Source organism: Pipistrellus hanaki, assembly GCF_964339955.1.
Source record: "Pipistrellus hanaki genome assembly, chromosome: 17".
Taxonomy (NCBI): Eukaryota; Metazoa; Chordata; class Mammalia; order Chiroptera; family Vespertilionidae; genus Pipistrellus; species Pipistrellus hanaki.
Genome location: NC_140519.1, coordinates 32,311,884 through 32,330,008, shown reverse-complemented (window position 1 = coordinate 32,330,008; position 18,125 = coordinate 32,311,884). Strand labels below are relative to the sequence as shown.

Below are 18,125 nucleotides of genomic sequence, written 5' to 3'. Positions count from 1 at the left end.
AAGGATTGGTTCTAACTCTATAGAGGGATGTCTTCAGAGACAGCAAATCAGACTGGGTTCTATCCTTCTCAGTCAAACCTGGGTAAACGGGGCCAACCTTGGGAGAACAATGAAATCACTAGGGTGCACTGCCACAAAGAACACTCTACGGCCATTTACGTCTATGGCCTAACAGGTCCTTTTGAATTTTTCTAATAATTGTTGTGGGAAACCCGTTTTTACCACAACGTTGTACAGGAAAGGAGAGAGATCACTGAAGTATAAGGAGCAGCAGTTAGGGTGAGGAGGGGTTGTAACATGAGTATTAGGAAGTGATATGGGAAATCCAGGGAGCAGTGGAGAAAAGAAAGGAGACAAGATTAATTATGTCAGAAGAGAACTCCAGTGGCTGCTGGAGAACACTTATGGGCACACTGCCAGCATTTTCTGAGGAAGAAAAGGCCTACCAATTACACAAGTGGGAATTCAGGCTTCAGATTGCTGTTTATTCGTTCTAATTACTGTTCCTTGATTATGTCCCCAAGGCTTGTGAATTCCATGATTATGTCAAGAACCCAGAAAATTTATAAAAATAAACAAGAAATTATGGCAGAATATATTACTCTTTTTTTTTTTAAATGTGACTTTTTAGATTAGTTTCCTTTTTCAGTACTTGTCACTTTTTTTAAAATATATTTTATTTATTTTGTACAGAGAGGAAGGGAGAAGGATAGAGAGTTAGAAACATCGATGAGAGAGAGTCATCGATCAGCTGCCTCTTGCACACCCCCTACTGGGGATATGCCCGCAACCAAGGTACATGCCCTTGACTGGAATCGAACCTGGGACCTTTCAGTCCCCAAGCCGATGTGCTATCCATTGAGCCAAACCGGTTTCTGCTATATCACTCTTTTATATCTGTCTTCACAGGACTGAGAACACAAACTGGTTAAATAATTGACATTCAAAAACAATAAAAGGATAAATAAAACACAGAGTGTAGCTACAGTAATTGAAGTATATTTTATAACTATGACCAAAAGAAATAAATAGATTATGGGCAATTACAATGTAAAAAAAAAAAACTGAAAGGGTAAAAAGTTTCATCATAAAATAGGAAAAAAATATATGACAGAGCTTGTAGCAAAATTCAGTTGATCAGGTAGTAATTGAAAAAAAAAAAAAAAAAAAAAAAACTCCTTGAATATACTGAACTATAGTTGTGCTCAGAAGCAGCCAGCTGGGACTTATAGCTTGAATTATCATTCCTACAATTCATTTAAACATAGGCCATGCTAATTCTTATTCACTATTACACCCACATGAATCTAGGCTCTTGTACACCTTAGAACCAATCATAAACCTATACATGTCCTGAAATTTCAGGAGAAATATAGCACTATCTTTTCTATCTTTGGATAAGCAAATATTTATCAGACTACATACAAAGCATTATCAATATATATTATTAATTAATTAGACTTTGTTTAAACTTCAGCTCATCAAAAGAAAGTGTAATAAAAAGCAAGTCACAGATTTGAAGAAAACATTTACAATGTATATATCTGTCGAAAATGGCATAAAGATTGCATCAAAACACATAACTCAATATCAAGACAAATCAAACAACCCGTTTAGAAAATAGATAAAATATTTGAACACATTTTATAAGATATATAAATAAACGGTTAAAAGCACTTTTTAAAAGTGTTCAACATTATTAATTATCACAGAAATGCAAAATAATAACACAGTAAAGCTTGACAACCTCAAATGTTGACAACAATATGTGCAATTATAACTCACATAGAATTACGGCAGAATATAAAATGAAGCAACTACTTTGGAAACCTATTTGGGAGTTTTCTCCTTGTGTCTTTTCTATTCCTCTCTATAAAATTACATATATCGATAGATACTCAATAACCCAATAATTCTATTTCTAAGTATTACCCAAGACAAATGAAAATGCATCCAACAGAACTGTACATGGATGGTCATTGTGTATTTACAGTCCCAAAAGAAAAACAATTTAAAGGTTCATTAACAGGAGAATAAACAATTCATGGAATGAAATGTTACTAAAAAATAAAAAGTAAAAACAAAAACAAAAACAAAAAGCACCTGTTGACACACAAAAATGCGCAGGGAATCTCAAAAGCATTAAAAAAACAAACAAACAAAAAAACAAAAAACAAAATGCAATACCAAGCAGCTGTAAAAAAGAAGGATCTCTTACCCTTTCAGACAACTTGGAGAGACCTGGAGAGTATTGTGCTAATCGAAATAAGCCAGTCAGAGAAAGATAAGTATCACATGATCTCACTCATATGTGAAATCTAATAAACAAAATAAACTTTTGAACAAAAAAGCATGCAACAGGCTGACTTATTTCCGAGGAAAAGGGCAGTGGGGTGGGAGGGGGAGGCTGGACAATATGATATTTGGGGCTTAGGATGGACAATATGATATTTGGGGCTTATATTTCTTTGTTATGTGTGTTTTATATCTTTGTTATGCATGTTTTAAAATTTGTTTTTATTATTTATCTTACCATATTTTATTTAAAAATAGGCTTAAATTCATATGTGAATAGATAAACCCTGGCAATTACATACATATATGTTAACTAGAGGCCCGGTGCATGGAATTCATGCACTCAGGGGGGTGAGGTCCCTCAGCCCAGATAATAAGAGGGCACAGGCCAGGCCGAGGTACCTCACCAGTGCATGATCAGGGCTGGGGAGGGCAGGGGAGGGTGGCCAGCCAGGGAGAGACCTCAGGAGGGCTCCATAGCATGTGTGGCCCCTCTCAGTCCCGATCTGTTGGACCCCTGCAGGAAGCTAACCTACCCGTCTGAACGTCTGCCCCCTGGTGGTCAGTGCAGTACAACAGGCATCACAGCTACTGGTTGACTGTCTGCACCCTACTGATCAGTGCATGTCATAGTGAGTTACAGAGGGGTCTTAGCATATAATTACCATATTACACTTTGATTGGTTGAATGGTTGGCTGGATGACCAGACACCTAGCATATTAGGCTTTATGATATAGGGTTATGAATTGCATATTATGCATTAAATATATTTTAAATGAACATGAGCTCTGAACTAAGAAAAATCTGTGTCGCAATGATAATTCTGCCTTTTCTACTTTCAATAGTATTAAACGTGGACAAGTAACATAAGCCTCATTTTCCCCGTTGTAAAATGATGATAATAATGGAAATCTTTCACATTGTTTGAGTAAGAGAAAAGTTAAATAATAAAATGAATAAAAAACACTTAGCAGTGTTCAGTACAAGGGACTCAATAAATGATTAAGTGTTAGGTAATTGAGCTTTCATTACATTGTAATACTCATACTAACTGGTAAGTGCTATTATTCCTTCATTTACAGATTAAGAAGCAAAGAATGAGGACAAAGGAAATTGATTTGACCCATCTGACAAAGTCTTTTAACTTCCCAGGAGCCACAATTATTGTTTTTAAGGAGGCAGCAGGGGTAAAATAAAAATGTGTTTTCATTTTTGAGGGGATCTAGAGAGAATAGATTCTGACACAAACCAAACTATCTAAATTGGTGCTTAGAAACTGCCAGATAGCCTAGTGGGAGCTTTATTTTTTTATACCACTTAAAAAGCATACATTGCTACTATAAAGAAAATATACAAAAGTCTTTATTTTTAAACTTGTATATACACCATTTTAGCTGGCTTGACAATCTGAGAATTGTTTACCCTATTCTCTTACAGCCTGTAATATGATTGACTGGGTACAGGTGAAGGCAGACACTCACACCTCCACAGTACGACAGGCAAGCAGGAACACAGAAATTGTACCATCTACTTATTACCTTGACTTAATGCTGTCATTAACAATCAGCATCCAGTTTTTTAATGATAGTGGCAATGATGACAAAATAACACTGTCAAATAAGTCAGCCACACTGTATATTTTTAATAGGATGAATACTGAATGACTTACACGGTGTAAAAGAAAGAAGAAACTAGATATACTCTAATGAATGTATCACAAATAAAAATGGAAAAACAAAACTTCACCTATAATCATTCCAGTGACCTTTTCTTTGCATAGACATGTGGTTTGAAACAACAATTCAGGCATTTTTAACTGTCATTCTGACTGGAAACATAGTCAAGTATGTAAAAAGCCTTTAATTCTTATAGGTTATCTGCTTAGAATATTTTGATTTGGAAATTCGAAAAACAGTTTACTACAGTTAAAGGAATGTGTACATGCTTGGGTGAAATTTTAGGACTCAATGAAATCTGTAATATCTGGCACTTTGAACTTGGTTGAATAAAAGTTGATCTATGTTTAGAAGGAATCTTTGGTAAGACAGCAAGAATATTTATATTTACATATTCTATTTGCCAAAAAGAAATTCTGAAGAACCACTGAAATAACAGACAGGGTGCCAGCTAATTTCACATCTGGCTTATCAGCAAGCTTAAAATTAAATAATTTCATTTGTATGGACAGAAATGTGAATGTACCAGTTGGTGACATAAAAGGGGCTATTTTTCAGATATTTATTTTTATAAATCATACACATAATCTACAAATCATGTATTCTACTACCTTATGAATATTTATTTTAAGCATTCTGCATATTGTTATATATTAAAATTAGGCACATACCACTAAAAAAAAAAAAAAACACATTTCCTGGTATGCATTCACTTTATGAAAAGTTATTCCCATAAAGAATAAAGCCTTGAAATAAATATTTTTAAAAACACAATATCTTTAACAACTCTAAAGAGGTCACAATTCAATTAATATTAACATTTTTGCAAGATAATATCAATATACTATTATCATGAACTCAGAGATTCTGAGTTAATTTATTCATGGGATAATATATTTCCAAATGAGTAACACATGGTGTATATGACTTTATTATAATTGCACCACAAATATTAATCATCTTTTGTAAGATAAATTGCCTTTACTCATAAAATATTTTCTTTCCATTCTTCCATTCAAAACACACTAACCTTGTCCGAAAGTTCGTAGGATGAGGATGTCCATCATATAATGATAAGTAGTCGTATTCTTCTTCTAGAGCAAATGATTGAAAAACAATTTGTATTCTATTTCTTTCTTCTGCTATTATTACCCATGTACAGTTTGCACCATTTGGATATCCATATGGGAAACCAGGGCTTTCTATAGTGCCATTAAGTCCTTTTAAAGTGCCACCACATGTATAAATAAATCCTGCAGGAAAAATAAAAAAGACAAATAAACAGACATTAACACTATGTAAAACAAGAATAATCCATACCTGTTATTGTTTTTCCAAGATCAATGTTACAATCATTTTGGAAATGACAATTTCAGAGCTATGTAAATTAACAATTTTTTTAAAAAGGTAAGACATACTAGAAGACTTGTCATTTATCATATATATTGTGTTTAGTAATTTTATGCCAGTAGATGAAATGAAATCTTCCACATATATGACTCATCATCTATTACATGATTCAAGAGACAAACACAGTTCTAGAATATGATATCTTCCCTGAGGTAGTTTCTGATCTAATTTTGGATTCTCATAACTGCATTGCTGGAAAAGGTGGAGGTATTAAGAACTACAAGTTGGTAGTCACAAAATAGTTCCAGGGAATTAAAGTACAGCACAGGGAATATAGTTAATAATATTGTAGTAACTATGTTTGGGACTTGAAACATCAGGGGATCACATTGTAAAGTATATGATTGTCTAGCCACTATGTATACACCTGAAATAAATACAAAATAATATAAAGATGTAAATTATAATTGAAAAATAAAATAAAAATGATTTTAGTATGCACTTTGGACCTTAAAAAATTAACTCCACTTTTTCTTGGTAAAGCATGATAACTCTTTTGGGTATCTATATCTCTAACATCTATTAATGCATTTTAGGATAATCTGTCCCACACTAATTCTAGCAGACTCAGACCTAAAAAAGTAAAAGTAAAAAAAAAAATCAATATAATTGCTCTGTCATAAACCACAGTGGTTGGTCCAAAATGAGCACAATCCGAATTTAATTGCCAACAAGTGAAACCTGATGTTGGGGGGAGAAAATATTTTGAAAAACTGAATCTTGGGCAACTGTCATCAGTCATTTTATAGATTTCCTACTAGTTCTATCGAAGGTCTAAATTATTGAGGGTTTGACTCTCGGACAACTCTTTACCCAGGTATCATTTACATATTTTTGGGTCAAACTTGAAGCTTAAGTGCCATGAAAGTGTCACTCAAAGACACTGAGCTAAGCCAGGGAAGAAGAAATTAGCTACTGTGGCTAATATGGAATATCATACTACCCAAAGCATCTGTGTCTGGAAGTAGTTGTTGAAAATGCAGGCAACTTGGGGCTGCTCTCTCTGGGAAGAAATGAGTTTTTGTTTTATAGGCGGGTCTTTTTTTAAAGTGTGAAGACATGGAAACATGCAAAGTCCTTCTGTAGATGGTTGGATAAAGGAGATATGGTACATATATACAATGCAATAATACTTGACCATAAGAAAAGATGAAATACTACCACTTGCAACAAAATAGGTGGATCTTATCACGCTAAGCAAAATATTGTAGGTCAGATAGAAAAAGTTAAGAACCACATTATTTTAATCATATGTGGGATATAAACCTGAAAGCAACAAATGAATAAAGAAGAAAAGAAAGAAGAAAAGAAAAAAACTCAGACACAGATAATAGTTGGTGCTTACTATAGGAAACAAGAGTGGGGTAGTAAAAGGTAAAGGGGGTCAAAAACATGGTGACAGACGGAGATCTGACTTTATGTGATGGTCACACAATGCAATAAACTGTAATCTATCATAGAAATGTACACTTGAAACCTGTGTAATCTTATTAACCAATATCACCTTAATAAGTTGAATTTTTAAAAAGAAACAAAAACAATAAAAGTGTGAAGAACTGCTGAGGTTCTTGTCCCAGCATTACGAAGGGTTCAGCAATCCGGAGAAAGGCTGTGTGTAGATTCAACAAGGAGTCCAAAGACGAAAGACAGTTTTGAAAGGCATGAGGGGGTCAGGGGAGCTTCAGATAAAGGAGCTAAAGACTCTCTTTGCCTCAGGACCCCATGCTTTTTATTAACACAATTTTTCTTAAGGCAATAATATACTTCAAAGGGTAGGGTATCAAAGGGTAGGATTGACAGAAGCATTGTCAGGTTGGGGAATAGCCTACAGCTTGTTCAGGTGTTTGGCCAACAGGGGGCAATAACATGTAGATTGAGATGCCCTGAGCTGTCTGGCAGCAAACAATTATCCTATTCAGCTTTAGGGGAGATGCTTTTTAGCTGTTCCAACAGATGATTACATATATGGCTCAGCCCTTGTTGAGCCCCCAAGCTTCATCATCCTTTAATGAAACTCTTGTAATTATGACATGCTGGAACCAGCTCCCGGCAAAGAACCTTGCAAGAAAGATGGCAAGCCAGATTGTAGGTTGTGGCAGACAGAGGCTGATTTGGGATGCTGTACGTTATTTCCACACTCCGTTCAGGAGCACCTTCCTTTTGCTAGCTGACAATACTGACTAGTGGTGAGACCTATGGCTGGGAACTGGATGCATCAACATAACCCTGTGCTCCTAACCACAGTAACTTCAGGAATCTACTCGTTATCTTCATAGAGGGCAAAGTTCTAAGTCTGGGATATTCACTGAGACATAAACCTGCTGGTCTTATGATTCTTTTGCCCTTTAAAAAACTTACTAAGAAGTTGAATGAGGTAGACGTTTTTAAAAGCCAGTATTTGTGTGTATACATGTATTTTTGCTCCAATGCCAAATGTCAAATAGGGCATTTTATTATTTTCGAAGTAAAAAAAGGGAAAGGTCCCTTTTAAATTGCTTCTTGCAGAGCAATTACTGTGAAGCCTTAGGTTAATTAGCTATCACGGTTTCTATTAGTTTTCTGCCTGAACAGCTTCCAATTTGAACTTCATAACTAAACGCAGGTATGAATCCCTTCATCTGCAAATGGATCTATGGGTGGTTTTATATGTTCTCAAGCCCCATAACCCTGACAGTTTTAGAAAGAGGACTTATGTCCTAAAATAACATGCTCAGCTTTGTCCACTAATTCCTCAAGGGCCTGTTGATTCATGCGTTTCAATCACTTTCCTTTTTTTTTTTATTCTCCAGGCAAACTAGAAATTATACCTTTTCCCAAGCATTTTTATCTGTACTCTTCATTTCATTTTTTATAGCTAAGCTTGTTTGATGAATATTACATTATTCATAATAAGACAGTACATTTTTTCCAACACAAAAGAATCAGAAGTAACTAGAGTTTTTTAAAACTAAAATAAGCCCTAGTCGATTTGGCTCTGTGGATAAAGCATCGGCCTGCAGACTGAGCTTGATTCCCATCAAGGGCACATGCCCGGGGAAGGGAACATACAGGAGGCAGCCAATCAACGATTCTCTCTCATCATTGATGTTTCTGTCTCTCTCTCTCCCCCTCCCTTCCTCTGTGAAATCAATAAAAATATATATTAAATAAAATCTTCCCTCATTTACTTATGCTTCATAAGGTTAATCATTGTTATGAACTAGTGTTTATCATTTGAGGCCACTTCTGGGCACATACACTTATAAGCATATTTTTATTATATATATATATATACTTATATATATTAATATATAACATATGGAAATATATAACATATATATAACATATGGAAAAGGTATACTATGTACATTTTTCTGAATCTATTTATTTATTTTTGTAACATATTACTGATCCCCATGTGCACTTCTACTACATTTTTTATAATGACTACAGAGCTAGATGGCATAAGGTATGCCTGTACTATGATTTATTTAATAAATTTCCTGTTGAAGGCTTTATTCTTTGGGATTACAAAGTTGTAAAAAATAACTTTAAATGTATATCCTTGTATACTTTTGTGAAATAGTCTTCAGATGGAGTTCCAGTAATGGAACTGAAAGAGCCAAACTATCCTCAATAAATATATTTTTTTAAAAAAATTTCTTCCATCACCAGGTTATGAAGTGTTTCCAACCTTCAACCCCAATTTTGGCAAGACCAGATTTTTCACAAGGCAAATTTTGCAAGACAAAAAAGTCATGTATTTTATCTTGCATTTCTCTGATTCCCATTGAAATCAAGTATCATATGCTTCTCATTCATTCATAATTCTTATTTTACGTATTGCCTCTCCATAGCCTTAACATGTTTTTTTTTTAAGGGATGCACCATTGACACTCACTTGTCTTTTTGACAATTACTTTGGTTTCTATTTATTGTTTGGTAATACACATTTGCCTTTTCTGAATGAAACAATAATTGCTTATGCTTTGTAACTCATTGCTCTCATAAATCCACAACTACTTATCGATCTTTATAGTTCATGTGAAGCATTATCTCCTTTCCCCCCCATCTCCTCTGATAATCTTGCTTCCACATTTGCTCATGTATTCATCACATATATCATGATTAAAAGGACATTACCTATCTCCATGGAACTGACAAAATACAACATGCGGAAGCAGAGATATGCAGATCATTATTATTTACAGAATGACTGGGGTAAGCATACTTTGCCATGAAAGTAAATTAATCAAGATAATTTGGTATGTGTTTATGGAAAACATGTCTCAAAATTGGCATGGAAAATTTCCATAGATTTAGCCTTTAACAGTTTCTGAGTGCCTTACATTGTATTTTTCACACCTTAACTTTTAATGTCCACTAAAATTAAACAGTTGATTTATTCTTAAAAAAAAATTTACAATATGTAAGAATTGGTTTACATTGTCAACAAGAGTTTTATTGACAATAAATACTTTATTTTTTTTTCTTTTTTGATGCCATATATTACCTTTCCTATAGAATAAAGAATTATGCAAAGACTGTACAGTATTTTAAGGAATGTGCTTAAATTTATTTTATTCTATTTTATGCTAACCAAGTTCCATGATAAACCAACATTTACACTTATATTTACTTTTTACCTTTTTCACACTTGTGTTTATTTACTGCAATCTGGATTTTGTGCCCAATTATATTGACATGGCTCTTTCTGTTCATCATCAAGAGTTCACTTTTTCTTATAGAAAGCCTTGTGTGCTAAAGACTTATAAAGTAAAAAAACTTAACAGTCAGAGTATCCTTTTTATTTTTGTTCACAATACATAATATGAAGTCTATCCTCTTACCAATTTTGAAAGGTACAGTACTGTTAACTCTATGTACATTGTACAGCAGCTCTCTAGAACGTTATCATCTTTCATGAATGAAATGCTATGTCCATTAAACAATAACTTCTAATCTTCCCATCATCCTATTCCCTGGCAACCACCATTCTACTGTCTGCTTCTATGAATTTGAATAATTTAGATGCTCTATAGGCATAAAGTAATTTAGTATTTGCCTTTCTGTGACTGGTTTACTTCACTCAGCATAATAACCTCAAGATTCAACCATGTTGTGGAATATGACAGAATTTCCTTTTTTAAGCTAATTTCAATTGTGTATGTGTACCTCTTTGTCTTTACTCATCCTTTAATGGATATTTAGATGGTCCCCCGCTTCTTGGCTATCATGAATACTATTTCAATGGGCATGGAAGTGCAATTATCTCTTTGAGACCCTGATTTCAACTCCTTTGGATAAATATCCACTCATGGGATTGCTGGATTACATGGTAGTGTGCTTTTCATTTATTGGAGGACCTCCATATTGCTTTCCATAGCAACTGCATCCTTTTCCACTCTCACAGCAGTGCAGAAGAATTTTTAAATCTCCACATACCCAGCAACACTTATTTTCTGTTAGTTTATTCCTTTTGGATGTTTTGAATGATGGCTATCCTAACAGGTGTGAATATATCTCACTGTGGTTTGAATTTGCATTTTCCTGATGTTTAGTGATGTTCAGCATGTTTTCTTAGACATGTTATCCATTTAGTATGTCTTTCTTTCCTTTCTTTTTTTTTTTTTTGAGAAATGTCTAAGTCCTTTACCCATTTAATTGAGTTCATTGTTTTTAGTTAGGAATTACAGTTGGTGTCCTAGTCAATAGACCATTGTTCAAACCAATGCCAAGAAGCTTGACCCCTATGTTAATCGTTACCCTACAGAGTAAAATGGGTGTCCATGTTTATTAGGGTAAATTATACATTAATACTGATCACTTCCTGAACAAAGTCAGAACATCAGAGCATTATAAGTCCACCCCTTTCCCTTAATGTCTGTACTACTGTTTTTGTAGACTTTAGTTATACATCCTCTCAGCATCTATTTTCAAAAGACATATTTTTTCATTCCAGAAGCCTATGTCTAAACAATATTACAATAATCAACTGAAATATTCATTCAGGCAAAAATAATTCAATGGGAACTCAATAGTTCAAGCCACTATCATTCATTGAGCATGAGAAACTCCTTCTCTCCAATCAAGTACTAAAATAATAAAATTATTGTGAGGAATACACAAGAAAATCATCACAAAGCATAGAAATTATAAAATAACTTATGTGACAATAAATATTGCTTTAATGATCTTATGCTTTGCCATGATTAAGAATATAAACATGTATTATGTACTCTATTGTTTGTAGCAAATTTACAGCTTTGGGGTACTAGTGGAAAAATACAACATTTGCAATTGCATTTTCCTTATGTTTAGTGATGTTCAGCATGTTTTCTTAGACATGTTATCCATTTAGTATGTCTTTTTTTTTTTTTTGAGAAATGTGTAAGTCCTTTACTCATTTAATTGAGTTCATTGTTTTTAGTTAGGAATTACAGTTGGTATCCTAGCCAATAGACCATTGTCCAAACCAATGCCAAGAAGCTTGACCCCTATGCTAATTGTTACCCTAGAGAGTAAAATGTGTGTCCATGGTATCTTAACATTTAACTTGCTTTTCCACGATTGCTTCTTTATGACAAAATAAAGATACCATGGGCAATAAAATTATTCCAGATCATTATATTTGGGGGCACTGTTAATTCCATCTCCCTTCTCCTCACACTTGACAAAATCCAGAGAGACTTGTCCGATAGTCCTCCAGACATGAGCTGCCTGTCTTGTTTATTTAATGAACACTTCCATTTTTAAAAAAATCTTTGCAGGAAAGTGCTGAGCTGGAAAGAGCAGAGAAAATATTTCTATGCCAATAAAGTAACTGAAAGGCATTCAGGTTGTATTTTCCAACTTATCTTCCTTTTGACATTTGCTTTTCTTGACTGCACCTGCAATAATATGATTTCCCTCTTTTTCCCCCCTTCTTATGATTACCTTACACATGTTAACCTAGTGCTAATAATAATGGCTCTGTGTATTATCTTCTTCCACACCTCTGTGGATTTTTCTATTGGCCTAGAGTCACTGTTTACTCTAGAAGGAATAGTACATTGAAAGGCTTTTTGTGATTCCAAAGAGCAGTGATAGCCCTTGGCACATCAACAAACAAATCGCAAGGACTTCTGAATTCTCTTGTAGGTTTTCTTCCACACGCTGTTTGAAGGCAAGTGAAAGCATGAGCGACAGCTGAGATGATACTGCCATTTGCAGGGGACTCAAATTCTGCAGATGACGCAGTGCAGGGGAACAAAAGGAGGTGAGAGATAAGTTGTTGCTGAATGGGTTTTCACACCATGGAAAGTGTATTTCAGCGTAAGGCTAGTGACAATCCAGCTCCAACCTGCTGACAGATGGCTGCTAGCAGCACGATATATTTGAGACTGACTGTCAAGATATAAGCTTTCCTATTAACCAAAGAACATGCTTTTCCTAAAGAGTATCTCAAAGGATGATGAAAAAAGCAGAAATGATATTTAACACATACATTGGGGAAAGAATATCTGAGAACCCAAAGCAAGGCCCAAGTTGGCAAAGGGAAGATAAATAAATGTCCTAGGAGTGAATACCTCTGAGAAAACAGTAAATCCTTAAGAAAAAGAGTCAGTGTTGGGCTGGGGCACTAAGCCCAAGAGGGTAAGAGAGCACACTGAAAATGGCAAAAGTCACCCAATAAGTACAACTGAGAAAGACCTTTTGCCTCAGCTTCTCTCAGCAGAAAATTAGAAAAGAGGAAGCATTAATTTTAATGGGTCCTGACCACAATATGCATTTAGCAAAGACTGATATCTATTCACTGGAAACTTAAAGGTTAAAGGCAATTATTCATTCATATGTGTGCACAGTGCTCTTCTAAACATTTTTAATATATATTTTAGTGATTTTTTTATAGAGAAGAAGGGAAAGGGATAGAAAGTAGAAACATCGATGAGAGAGAAACATCGATCAGCTGCCTCCTGCAAACCCCCTACTGGGTACATGCCCACAACCAAGGTACATGCCCTTGACCGGAATCGAACCTGGGACCTTTCAGTCCGCAGGCTAATGCTCTATCCACTGAGCCAAACAGGTTTTGCCTAAACCACTCCTTTTAATGTTTCTCATCAGAAAATATTAGATTATAAAAAGATTTTTTCTCCCTATGTGGGATTATTATAAATTTTATATCTTATAGCAAAAGAATTGCTCGCTCATGAAATTTTACCATCACTGTCGAAACTAGAGAAAGTTACAAATGCTTAATGCATTTATAGAGATATCATAGGTCTCAAGAATATTTCACGGCCACATGCAAAGAAAAAATAATTTCTTATATGCCTATATTAAATTGTCAGTCGGAGGAATAACCTGTTCTGTAAGCATTTCTAAGTTACCATATACCCTTAAATTTATATTACCTACTTCAAAGAAGATATTAATTAGGAAAAAAAATAATATCCTTTCAGAGATGATCTGCAAAATCATTACTGGGTACCCTTATTCCCCATACCTCCTATACAACTCTTCTCCGATGTATTTGTAATTCCTAATGTTGCTGCTTTCTAAAACAAGTTAAAATCATACCTAACATACTTTTCTTCAATGGCTTTCCATTATCTTAAGAACAAATTCCACATCCATGGCAGGGCTTTCCAGCCCTCCATGATGCAGGATAGTAGCAAGTTTCCCAGTAATTCCTCCCATCCCTACATCCTCATGTCACCCATCAAGAAGAGAAATCTATTTTTCCTCCTTGAATCGGAGCAGGCTGCAGGAACTGCTTTTTCTAATAGGATGCCCCTGAAGCCAGTTCTGGGCCTAGCTCTTGGGAAGCCGGACAGTTTCCAATTTCAGTCTTGGAGCGTCGGGCCACCATGTCACAAATCAAACGCCTTGCTGAAGAAAGACACAACCAGTCACAGGCTTCCGGCAACCCTAGAAGAGGCCCAGGACATGCTTGTAAAGCCATTTTGGATTCTGGAGTCCCGACAGGGGCCCTAGGTTAGGCAGACCAGACCAGACTAGAGTGACCCGGGGTAACACCCCATGGAAGAGAGAAACCAGTCGCCTGAGCCCAGGCAGCCCAAAGAATGGTGAGAGGTAAAACACCATTTTTTGTTTTAAGCCACTACATTTTGGGTATAATCTCTTTCCCAGCTTTAGATAACTAAAAGCTATCAAAAACTAAGAGACAATAATTAAACTGAAAAAAATTAACTTCACACTCTCCTTGGAAAGTTCAGACCCTACAATAAAACTGTTTCTCCAAAGGCAAGATGATGATAACTGTTAGCACACATAAGAAGAATTATATTTTCAAGAGTGAACAATTACTATTTAAATGGGCTTAAGTCACCTAAATTAATTGAGAGGTGACATCCAATTTTCATTCTCTCTTTTTTTTAATTTATTTTTCTAAGCCACTTTTTTAATGTTACTCGAAGCTAATTCCATTCTTTTCAACCTCACTTATCAGGTAAAGATTAGGCCCTTCTCACTTCTCCCAAGGATTACTAGGTACGCTTATTCCCTAGTAATAAGGAATAACATACACTATAAGTATCCTGAAGGTTGTCTGTAAAATAAATATAAATATAAAATACATTTATATTTAGAAATAATGAAAAGAAAAATAAATGTAATGACTGGGAAGTGATAATTTACCTTAGATTGTAATTGTCCAAAGAAATTAACTATTTGATCATTGTAGTTTTAAAAATGATTTTGAAAAAAAAAATTGGAGATAAGTAAAGGCAAATTATTGAATAGAATTAGAATCATATATTTAAATTAAGCAATATTTTATTAAGTCTCAGAATTGAATTTATTTACCATTACAATGAGACAATATTGAATGCAGCTGGTGAGTGATCCATAAACTCCAGGCATTGTACTAAGTGCTTTGCAGACATTATCAAGTTTAATTCTTAGGGAAACTCTGAGACAAGAATGAGTATCCTCCCCTTAAATCTGTAAATTAAATTTGTCCATGTTGTCACTATTAAAAAATGGCAGAGCCCTAGTGAGATTTCAGTTTTAACCCATGGTTTCTTGTCATCAATGGGAATGGAAAACAGAATAAAACTGTGGAATTCCCTGCAGACAAGAATTTTTATTTTAAAACTTACCATTTCTCTTCAATTGCTTAATAATTTCTATTTATTACATGAACACTAATCCTCTTAGCACCAGGATTTTACTTTAGCTTCCATGAATGACTGTCACTTCAAAAGTCACATTCCTTAGAAATAAGGGATATTTCTTACATATTTTACAATTTACTACGTGCCATTCAATGGCCATACAAAAGCACCTGTGTGTAGAAGGTTAACTAGTGTCCCTTCAACACAGATATTTTCACCCTCTGAATGTGACATGATTTGGAATTAGTACATTTTCGGATATTACTAATGCGAGGACCTCACCAGGAGATCATCCTGCATCAGCTGGGGCCCTAAATCCAATGACCGTCATCCTTAGAGAAAGGAAGACACCTGGAGACACAGAGGCCACGTGAAAATGGGCGCAGAGAGAATTAGAAGTGTGCTGTCACAATCAAAACAACGCATGGCAGGAGTCGGGGGAGGATTGGTAAGATATGTACACATATAATACCTTAATAAAAAAATATAAAAAAATGCATGGCACCCCAGATCTGATAGAGGCAAGAGAGGAGTCTCCCTGGAGCCTTTGGAGGCAGCCCAGTCTTGCCTATGCTGCAATTTCAGATGCCTAGACCCCAGAACTGGGAAAGAGTTACTGGGTTGTTGTTGTTGTTGTTTTTTATTTATTTTTTTAAATTGATTTTTTTTTTACAGAGAGGAATGGAGAGGCAGAGAGAGTTAGAAACATTGATGAGAGAGAAATATTGATCAGCTGCCTCCTGCACACCTCCCACTGGGGATGTGATGCAACCAAGGTACATGTCCTTGACTGGAATTGAACCCGGGACCCTTCAGTGCGCAGGCTGCCGCTCCATCCACTGAGCCAAACTGGTTTCGGCATGGGTTGTTGTTTTTTTTAAACTGCCAAGTGTATTGTAATTGTTACTGGAGCCCTAGAAAACTAATAGAGCACCTAGTTCCCATCACTGCACACCTGCCAAGAGCAATGTCATGCCTAGGGCAAAAACAGCACAGGAATGCCTGAGTTGTGTGTATGCGGTGGTTAGTGAAGGTTCTCTTGAGGGGGTGACATGTAAGATCATACCAGGAGTATTTCAAATAGGAGGGAACAGACAGTAAGATGACTGCAAGGAATAGACCATATACAAAGATGAGAAGAAACTTAAAGTGTGCAAGGCAAGAAGGAGACCAGTGTGGCTAAAGTGCAATAGATAGGGAACACAGGTGGGTTTGGGAGTTATAAAAAGAAGCCAGATCCTGTAGGTCTTTGTACAGTTTATTGAGGAAACTGCCTTGCATTTTCAGTTCAATACAAAGCCACAAAGCAATTTCATATTTTCTGTGGAAGTGTAAAGAAGACACAAGCTGAAGAATGCAGGATCCCAATGTATGTTTTACAGCGATGATATGAAGTGCTGGCATGAGGAGAGCAAAACCAGAAGCTAAAAGGCTGGAATGAGGGAGATGAGCAAATAGGCTTTTGCAGTTATCTAGGAGATGAAACTGGGTTTCCGGTAGCAGCCATGATAATTGAGACACCTTGGAGGGACTTTGTGGAGGTCCTACTCCCCATGGTGATAGATAAGAGGGAAGGAAAGTGAAACATCAAAACTCTGCACTGAGATACCAGAGGACATGAGAGGGTTACAACACCAGCAACTTGGTGTGGATCAAATTAGTAGGTAGGTGAGAAGTGCAGAAACTTTACTGGTATTGCAAGCAGAAGAAACTTTACTGTAAGCAGATACTATCTCTAAAACTATAATTCTAAATTCCTAAGAATTCAGAGGGACAGAGGGGTCCCCTAAGGCGGCCGCCTTCTTGCGGCATTATAAAGGCTGTGGCTCTTTGTCTCCTCATGGCCCTTTCCAATTGGACTCTTCCCCAACCTGGAACCACCATGCTTTCCTCACTGGTCACTCTGCTAAGGCCAAAGTCCACATGTGCCCTCCTTCTTTCCCCTATTTGCAACATTCCTCCATTCGCTGTGAAAATAAGTTTCCTTTGTCCCGATATTCTGTGTCTAGTCTTTGTCCTTCACATACGGCACTCATCTTATCTGTTAGAGTTGGAGTTACTTTTGATATACCTTATGGTACCTAGCAACCTCATCCTGCCAAGCCTTGAGACTGAAACCACTGGCTTCTCTGCTCAACTGAGTAAAGCAGCTTCTTTCTCTCTCTCTCTCTCTCTCTCTCTCTCTCTCTCTCTCTCTCTCTCTCTCTCTCTCTCTCTCTCTCTCTCTCTCCCCCTCTCCCTCTCCCTCCCTCTCTCTCTCTCTCTCTCTCCCCCTCTCCCTCTCCCTCCCTTTCTCTCTCTCCCTCTCTCTCTCCTCTCTCTTCTCTCTTCTCTCCTCTCTCCTCTCTCCTCTCTCTCTCTTGGCCAGAGATGTATTACCTTTATGGTTCTCCCAGCTGTTCAGGCAGGCCAGAGATATCTCTGTCCTTCCCTGTCTTAATTTAGCTAGAATATGTTCCTCAGAGGAAGAGATTCTTTATCTATGAATAAGAGTGGCTTACTAATTTTATAAACGTCTCACATGAATGTGGGAGACAAGAGGCTGGAGAGAGAAGGGTTGATAAAAGTATTTTTGTTCTAAATGCTCTTCTAACAAGACCAATTCTCTGTTGAGCTCTGTTTATATCCCTTTGACTATAAAGA

General features: G+C 36.0%; 1 protein-coding gene across 2 annotated transcripts in view; it reads right to left on the bottom strand.

Annotated features, from left to right (window-relative positions):
• Positions 1-18,125, bottom strand: part of CSMD3 (CUB and Sushi multiple domains 3) — a 771,720-nt gene that overhangs the window by 673,860 nt on the left and 79,735 nt on the right. For both annotated transcript variants that reach the window (XM_084864313.1, XM_084864314.1), the window contains exon 2: positions 5,003-5,225. In XM_084864313.1, coding sequence (XP_084720439.1) covers positions 5,003-5,225 — 223 coding nt within the window. The remainder of the gene's footprint in view (positions 1-5,002; positions 5,226-18,125) is intronic.